General features: G+C 62.5%; 1 protein-coding gene across 1 annotated transcript; it reads left to right on the top strand.

The window, feature by feature from the left end:
- The first annotated feature begins 956 nt into the window (after positions 1-956).
- Positions 957-8,251, top strand: LOC126932282 (uncharacterized). The gene is given in 9 exon segments (XM_050751023.1): positions 957-1,017; positions 1,279-1,386; positions 1,566-1,739; positions 2,255-2,490; positions 3,551-3,820; positions 4,507-4,623; positions 7,522-7,615; positions 7,793-7,828; positions 7,956-8,251. Coding segments are annotated over 9 exon segments (1,392 nt in total).
- Positions 8,252-9,054: the final 803 nt, after the last annotated feature.

Raw genomic sequence — 9,054 nt, 5'->3', positions numbered from 1 at the left:
GGTCCCTGAATGTCAAAACCGAACCCCAACCCTCCAGCTGAGCAGAGAAACATTCAGATCCGGTTCCTCGGTGGTCAGGGAAGGCAGGCTTCCTCTGAAGCACAGATGGCTTCACCCTTTTCTCATGAGCCCTGCCAGGGCGAGAGCAGCCTTTCCCAGGATCATCCTTTAACATGCGACAGAAACAGGTCCCACCTGAGCCAGCAGGAATGCGGCACCCAGTGGCTGCCTCTGCACAGTCCTGGTGCTCGCCGGCACCTTCAGGGCTAAGGACACCCTGTCGTAAATGCATGAAGAGTCCTGTGTTTCATATATTGATGTTGTTGGTCTTTCTTTAGAGGAACACTTGTGCGCTGTGGGAACCTGTGTCTCTACCAGTGTCACCCTTGCTGTGGGGAGTGTGTACTGTGTGGGGGGGCTGGTGACCTTTCCCTGCTGTCTGCCACAGCATGTGAGGGGCTCGCCAAGCCTCATCCCTGCCCTCCCTTTCCCGTCCCTTCCTGCCCCAGGGAGGCCCAGACCCAGGGAGGAGGGGTGCTGGGAGGGAGTGACGAGGAGCTGGGGTCCTGGCCCTGCAGCCGCTGTCACAGCACAGCCCACCCCAGACCTCCAGAGTGGTGGGGCCCTGGTGGTGCGGGCTCCAGACACTCGGCCGATGCCAGGTCTGGGACCGAGGCCCCGTCTCCGAGGCCTTGGCTGGCTGTTCTGGAAGGTGGTGCTGGCTGGCAGCCATTCCCAGCCCCTCGGAGAGCAGTTGTCAGGCAGTCCCTGAGCTCCAGCGCCCCATCCCCAGCAGGCCCAGTGATCTCATGCCTGTGCCCCTGGCGCTGGGAGGAGCGGGGTGACATTAGGGCTGGTGCCCACATCAGGGGAGCAAGGTCTGAGGCTGGGGCAGGGGACAGGGTGCCCTCCCATCCAGCAGCCCCAGTGCCCTCCCCGCCCCCTTCAGGGCTCCCATGGCCCAGAGTGTGGAGCGGCGCAGCCTGACCAGCCAGGACACCTTGGGGCGTTTAGGAGGTTTGGCTGTCCAGGCTGTGCACCTAGCACTGCTCCCCAGGAGAGGGAGGGAGGAGGTCGGGGAAGAGGGCCTTGCTGACCGGGTCGCTGTCACAGCCTCCATCTCTGGCCCTGGGTTCTTGCAGGAGTGCCTGGGCTCTAAGCTGGAGCTACCCCATCCCAGGACCTCAGGAGGAGGAGGAGGCTGGGCGCCACCTGCTGGCCTATCAGGGAATTGACAGGGCAGGGGACTGGAGCCTGGGGTCCGTGTGCTGGCCCCAGATGAGAGCCCGACTCCCACCTACCCTACCCCACCCACCCTGCACTGTTCAGCTCAGTTCTCCCACCTGTGGTGCGGGGCCCCGTTTGCGATGGTGAATCCTGAACTTGGTACAACTCTGGCTGCTGGCAGTTGGGCTTGGCTTTCACCTTCCTGTCCCCAAACTCCACTGGGGACCTCCCTTCCAGCCACCCCAGGGCGTCACCACCACAGCCAGGGGTCAGCCCCACCTTCATTCACTCCTACCCAGAGCCCACCTGTTCTCTCCGCCCCGATCTGCTACCTGCAGCATCAGAAGGACATGAGGGCAGCAAACAGCCCCTGCAGCTGTCCACAAGCATCATGGCCAAGGCTGCGCCTGGGAAGTGCACTCTCTGTGGTGCCAGCTCCCTCCTCAGTGCCCTTGACCTTTGTCTGGGTCCCTGCTTGATGTGGCCCAACTGGCTGTGCCAGAGCTCCACAGGCGCTGTCCTAACTCCCAGCCCCTCAGAGGGAGGGAGAGGCTGAGACCGAACGGGAAGCAGAGACTTAGCCACACTAGGGGCCCTGGCACGGTGGGCATCTCCTCCAAAGCCTCACCAGGCTTCACATTCAAGGTCACCAAGAGTGCACTTGTTCACTGTCGAGGGCAGGGGTGACTCCTGGGACTGTGCTGGGGTCCAGGGAGGACAGGTAGCAGAGTTGCCAGGGAAGCAGCTTGCCTGAGGTCTGTGGTCATGGCAGAGGCTTCCACAGCAGCCCCACCCTCTCCCTGTCCCCTCCCTCTCCCTGTCCCCTCCCTCCTGTCCTTGTCCTCGTGTTTACTGAAGACCACGAGAAGGGATGTGGAGAGCCCCTGCAGGAACTAAGAGCAGGAGCCTGGCTCAGCCCCAGGGGCCCGCAGACATTCAGTTCCTAAACCCATAGGGTGGGGCATGGGCATAGGGGAGAAACCAGGGCTGCCCTGCACAGCCCTGCTCCTTCACCCTGCCTGCCTAGTGGCCTCCTTAGCCTGCAGCCTCAATGCAACTCGCTATGGGGCCATGCTGCCCCCTGCTGGCCACACTGCAAAATGCAACCCAGGGTCGACCTGGAGGCTACAGGCGTCCCTCCTCCCCCAGGCCTGCAGCTGGGCTGAAGGGAAAACGGGGCACCAGGGAACAACCTGGGTGCTCCTGCCCAGGAGGATTGTCCGGCTGCATGGGGAGAAAGTCCAGAACCGTGCCTGGCACATGGTAATCCCTGTGGAGTGAGTGAACGAATGAATGTATGAACTATGCATTTGAGGCTTTTTGCTGATGATGACCCAACCAAGATAGATCACATAAGCCATTTTTCCAGCAGGAACTGGGACTCCTCTTGGGTTGACAAGAAGTACAAAATCTAAATAAGATTCCAATGGCACTACACAGTGACACAGGTGACCCTAGCTATAAACGCCCATGGAAGGGAATTCTGTCTGACATTCAGGGAAGACTTGGAGCAGGGTAAGGGGACGAGATTGATGGCAGGAGTGAGACTTATAGGGCATGGGTGGGAGACCCCTGGCTGGCTATGTTGGGGGAAGAAGGGCAACTGGAAAGCAGCACTTGGATCTCGAGGGACTTGGCCTGCTCAGTCCTTCCATCGGGAGCCACGTCCATTCATAGTGACTGTTGAGTCTAACGACACTCACGTACAGTGAAGCCAGAGCAGCAGCCCCTGAAAGGGTGACTCCGGGGTCTCACCCCGTCCTGACTCCTGCCTCACCCCCTGGTGAGGGCTTCCCTCCTGCTGCCTCGGACTCTGCTGTCCACCCTCAGAGACCCTGTCAGGAGGCTTCCCTTCAACAAGGAACCATCCCCAGGGAGAAGGGAGCCCAGCACTCCTGGTCTTGCGGGATCCTCAGTCCACTCACCACTGCGGCATGCCCCAGGGAGTCCTCGAACTAGGGCCTGGGCCAGGGCCCCCTGGGTTCCCATGGCCTGGGTGGGCACAGTGCCCTTTTACAGCCAGGGCTGCCCAAGGGTTCCAGGTGTCCTATCATTCAGCAGAGATCTTTCCTCGGTGCCTTCTCTGGATTGGGTGGGCTGCTGAGCTCTGGGGCTGCAACAGTGAATTAGACAGGGGCTGTCCCTGCTCTCCAGGGTCTAGTGGAGGAGCCAGCACGGAGCTAATCAGTCAGAGGAGAAGGTGGTGTAGACCCACTGGTGCAGGGGAGACCATGGGAGTGCTGGGCAAGACAGGGACTTGGCGGAACACATGAGATGAGGCAGCTGGGAGGTCGTCTTTAAGCTGAGACCTGAAGGGTGATAGAGAGCCAGGCAGGCTGCAGCGTGGGAAAGCCTGAGCAGCTGTCCCCCAACCCCAGCGGTCCCTCCCATCCCACCCACCCTCTGCAGGCTCGTGGAGGAGTTCATGCTCTTGGCCAACATGGCAGTGGCCCTCAAGATCCACCGCGCCTTCCCCGAGCAGGCCCTGCTGCGCCGGCACCCCCCACCCCAGACAAGGATGCTCAATGACCTGGTGGAATTCTGCGACCAGATGGGGCTGCCCGTGGACTTCAGCTCCGCAGGAGCCCTCAATGTGAGTGGTGGGCAGTGTTCAGGGGAGGCTCTGCTTGGGGGAAAGAAGAGAAAGACCTGGAAGGTGGGGGGTCCAAGGGCCTCTGCTTCCCCCCAGAGTCCCTCCCCTTCAGCCAGGTCTCTCCTATAGAGGAGGAAGGAGGCCCTGGGAGGAAGGGCCCCTCTGAGTCACAGGGGCCCTGACAATGGGACTTGCCCCCTCACCAGGACTGTGCCAAGCGGGGACCCTGGAGGCCTAGCAGAGGGCAGGGGTCCTGTGGCCAGAAAGGGCTGGTCTTGGGCCCAGAGGCTTTCAGAGTGTGGGGGCTGGAATTGTAGGAATCCTGGGAATGTTCCTGGTGGGCACTTTCAGGTGCTTCGTGCCCGGGGCCTTGGCTCTGGTCCTAGAGGAGGGAGAAATCTCACCCAGGCCCGACCCTGGGAGGGGAAGGCAGGTGCCCTAGGCCCGAGAGCTGGAGCCCAGTGAGTCCAGGCCAGTCAGCAAGACATGGAAGGGACTAACCTCAGGCCAGTGTGGGCCACAGGCTGTGGGCAGCTGCCCCCTCTCCCCACCCATCCCCTCTGAGCAGGGCTGAGCCCCCAGGCAGCTCCTCCCCCTGAGAGCTGGGCATGAGGTACTTAGCAGATGACAGGGCCCCGAGTCTCTCCCCGAGCTGGACCACACAGGTTTCTGGGATTTGCTTCTAGAAAAGCCTGACCCAAACATTTGGAGATGACAAGTACTCACTGGCCCGGAAGGAGGTGCTCACCAACATGTGCTCCCAGCCCATGCAGATAAGGAGGGCCCAGCCCCGGCCCATGCAGGTAAGGAGGGCCCAGCCCCAGCCCATGCAGGTAAGGAGGGCCCAGCCCCGGCCCATGCAGGTAAGGAGGGCCCAGCCCTGTCCCATGCAGGCAAGGAGGGCCCAGCCCTGTCCCATGCAGGTAAGGAGGGCCCAGCCCTGTCCCATGCAGGTAAGGAGGGCCCAGCCCTGTCCCATGCAGGTAAGGAGGGCCCAGCCCCGTCCTCGCCGGCTCCCGGGAGCACACTGGCCCCAGACCTGTGACCTCCACGTGCAAGCACAGCCCACCACCGTTCCTGTCCTGCTCTGGACATGGCTGGGTGGACGGGGCTGCTCCTCCTCTGCCGGAGGGTGGGAGAGGAGGCCGACCCCAGGCAGCACCTAAGAGGGGGCACCCTGAGCCTCTTGAGTTTGAACCACTGCCTCCTGCTCAGACTTGCTCAAGGACAACATGCCTTGGAGCTGAGGGGCTACTGAGACCTCCTGTCAGGCTGGGGTCCTGGAGGAGAGACAGAGTCCCGTGTGGCTTCCTGTCCCGGGGAACATTCCACAGCCTCCACCCCCGCATGTGGAGTCCAGAACCAACTGTTGGCCTCTGGCCAGTGTGGGAAAGAAGCAGACTTGGCCGTGGGCCTAGGCCTGGGCCTGCAGGGAGGTGGCAGCCTGTGGGGTGGACAGCTGGGCTTGCTCTGGGACGCCTGTCACAGCCCCCAAGGCTGAGCTTCACCCGTGCAGGGCCTGAGCATCCTGGGACCAGGACCCCAGAGGACCCTCGGGCCAGCGGGAGCAGTGGGTGCTGATGAGTCAGCTCTGGGCCCCAGCCCAGCCCAGGGGCAGGGACAGGCTATATTTCAGGAGCTTGGTCACACAGCAGATTCAGTCTGTTCTCAAGAACTGGATGGCTTCAGCTGACCCCAGTGGATTTATTTTCTGACACTTCAAGCTCTGCTGGGTTTGAAGCCATCAGGATCTGCTTGGGCCTGGCCGCCCTGACCTGCCCCCAGTCACAAGTGTCTGCCCAGCCAAGCACCTACGGCACCCACAGCTGAGAGGGGCTGGGCCGTGCCTGAGGGGCTGTGTTCTACCAGCCAGTGGCTCTAGGCCTGGCAGAGATGGCACAGCAGCCTCTGAGTCCCAGAACTCCCACTGGCTCTGCCCCGCTGGGGCCCATCCCATGCCCTTGCCTCTAATGCCATCACCTTCAAGGAGGTACAAGCCAAGCTGGAGTTCCAGAGATCAGAGCTGCTCCGGAGTCAACCAGAGCCTGAAAAGGCTGCATTCTCCTGGCTCGCCTGCCAGGGAGCTCGGAGGCGCCCTTGCCTGGGAATCTGATGGCAGCGAGTCACCAGAAGGTCTGCGGTGCTCCTGTTCCTCGGCCCCAGGAACTGCGGTGGGGACAGGGCAGGGCAGCAGCAGAAAGCACAGAAAGGTGTGAGGGGGCACGCAGTCCCCAGTGAGCTTCTGCATCAGGACTCCAGGGCTGTCCCAGGGACGGCTGGGCCTGTGGGAAAGCCATGGTCCCCACCCCCCGTCCCACCCCACCCTGAGCCACCTCCACCAGCCAGGAGGGGCCAGGGCCCTTCTTCAACCTCACCCAGGTCATCTGGGGAACTGGGCCACCGCTGAGAACAAAGCCCAGATGTGTCTGGGAGTGGAGGCTGTGCCCACCTCCCCCGGAGACTTGCCCCCAACTTAACCCAGGGCCCAGCAGGGGCTGGAAGGGAAGTGGAGTTAGGGAGTCTAGCAGGTCACCACCAGCTGCGCCCTGGATTCCAGGGCCCGTGTGCACAGAGTAATGGGAGCTGGCTGTCTGGCCAAGGGCACAGGAGGGTGAGTGTGTACAGCAGCCAGGGAGCAAGGGAGCCAGCGAGACACACAGGAGTGACCTTGGACCTCTGCAGGGAACCCGTTCACTCGCTCCCAGGCAGCAGCACTGGCCTTGACACCCAGCCCTGAAAACTGGGGGACTGCAGGGCAAGCAGCTTCAGTGACTGTGGCCCCAGCTGGGCCGGGCTGTGTGCTGGTCCCTAGAGACTCTGGGTATCTCCCCGTCCCAGTCCTGCCTCCTGCCCAGCACAAGGGCCTCTGGAACTCCGCCCTCTGTGTCTCAGACCCTGGGAGGATCAGATGGTTGGAGATGAGAAGGGCCGAGGCTGGCAGGCCGGAAACTGCCTCCCATGGCTGCTGTGGGGTGGAGTACTGGGGGGCACAGAGGTGCTGGGCTGAAGCGTGGCTTCAGCTGGGCGGGTTCAGTGCCAGAGGGGATGAGGTCGGCCCCGACCAAAGGTGGGCCTAAGTCTGAAAGAAAGCGCCAGGAGCCTGAGGCCTGTGTTGCACGGGGCAGGGAATGGCATCCTGGGCTTTCTCGCCTGCCTCCCACTCTGGCCAGATGGAGCAATGGACTTGGCCTCCTTGAACAAAGACCCACAGCCACCTCGGCTTCTGCTTGTGTCTCCAGCAGACACGGTCTGCAGCCCCCGGTCATACATGGCCACAGGCTTCTCCCTCCTCCTTCCTGGGCCAGAGTAGCAGCCTCAGCCCCATGCTGGGGAGGAGTAGACCAGAGACCGTTCCCTCCTGGAGGTGCCCAGCAGTGACTCAGCAGCGACGGGACATGTCTGGGCCATTCTCAGTGCTGCCCCTCGAGGGCATTTGGGAGGCCCAGGCAGGCCAGATTTGTCTCCTGGAGAGAGGTATGGGCACCCCTGGGCTCCGCCCAGCCTCCTGGCCTCCCCTTGGGTCCCCTTATGCAGAAAGGGGCACTGGTCCTGGCACTGGTCCTCCTTGGCTTTGCTCAGCAGCCAACAGTCCGTCAGGTCTGTGCACACCAAGGCTGCCAACGGCGAGGCTGTGGGTGACACGGGCCCTCCGGGACTGGCCGGGAAGCTCTGGGCTGGCCAGGCTCTGACTCGCCCCGCAGATGGCACTATACTTCTGCTCGGGGCTGCTGCGGGACCCGGCATAGTTCTGGCACTATGCGCTCATCATGCCCCTGTACACACACTTCACCCACAGTGGGTGCTGAATGGCCCAAGACCATTCAGGAGTGACAGTGGAGGTCCAAAGGTTGGGCGACCCAAGCGAAGGGGAACCTGGCCTGAGAACTCTCCTTATGGACCAGTGCTGCGGAAGCTGCAGGGGGCCCACAGCCAGCCCTGGACACAGCTGAGAGGAGGACACTGACCTCAGAGGGCTGCTTTCTGCTGCCCTGGGAGCTGGGTGCTGGAGTCCTAATCTGTCACCTGGGGCGGAGCACCATGCAGCCCATCCCCCAGCCATTGCCCTTCCCCACTCCCCACCCCCCAACCTCATGCCCCATACAGCACCGCCCACCACCCCACCCCCTCTTCCCAGGCTATAGGGAGCAACTAGACATGGCACCCGATACCCTGCAGAAGCAGGCGGACCACTGCAACGACCGCCACATGGCGTCCAAGCGCGTGCAGGAGCTCAGCACCGGTCTCTTCTTTGCCGTTCTGGTCAAGGTGAGCCCTCCAGCCTGGTGCCCCTCACCTCCCTCTGGCTCCCGACCCTCCTGGGCACCTACTCACCAGGAGGCCTCAAGAAGCCCAGGGCAGTGCCAGGAGGTGCCATGGCTGCAGCACTGTCCTTGCAGAAGAGTGGGCCCCTGGAGTCAGAAGCCATGGTGATGGGTGTCCTGAACCAAGCCTTCGACGTGCTGGTGCTGCGCTACGGCGTGCAGAAGCGCATCTACTGCAATGTGAGTGCCCTGGGAGAGCCCGTGGGCGGCCAGGGCAGCCCAAGCCACCCCACACTGGAGGGGTACAGGCTGTGATGGGTCACACTCCACCCCTTGCTCCCCCAGTCCTAGCACAAAGCCCACCTGATGGGCCTTGCAGAGACGCCCAGCTCTTCCACCTGGGATGGTGGCTTCAGGCCCAGGGTCAGGCCTGGCCCCCTTCCCCAAGGACCCAGGAACCAGAGAGCAGGCCCCTCCATGGCCAGTACAGCTCGGCAGGGTGTGCAGGCTTCGGGAACTGTGTTTATAGGAATGTGAAGGAATGAGAGGCCAGAGAATGGTCCTTGGCCGCTCTGGAAACTGTCCCCTGAAGACAAGGAAGAGAGCTGTCCCTGGCTTGGCTCCTGCCCTGAGTGACTGTTGACTCACAGTTCTCTCCAAGGGGACGTGGGCCTGTCCTAACGCCGCCTTAGGGGCTTGGCTCCAGCTGGCCCTGGGGTCTGTAGGTCACCACCTGGGCCCTGTGCCTGGCTTTGAATTTCCTAACATCCAGAGTGCCCTGGGAGTAAGTGTCCAGCCCGTTGTGTGCAGTAAACGTGGTGTTCCTAACCTGGAGCTGGGCAGAAGAGGAAGGACAGAGTCCCCCTGCTGACCCTCGGGACTCTGTGTCCTGAAGTTCAAGTCTGAGTCACCCTGCTGTGGGCCCAGCCCTGCCTGCACTGACAGATGGCACCAGCAGGGGGCGCAGTGCTC

This window comes from Macaca thibetana, chromosome 12 (genome assembly GCF_024542745.1).
Source record: "Macaca thibetana thibetana isolate TM-01 chromosome 12, ASM2454274v1, whole genome shotgun sequence".
In the NCBI taxonomy this organism is placed as follows: Eukaryota; Metazoa; Chordata; class Mammalia; order Primates; family Cercopithecidae; genus Macaca; species Macaca thibetana.
Note: the sequence above shows the minus strand (reverse complement) of the source record. Positions and strands in the feature narration are given on the sequence as shown.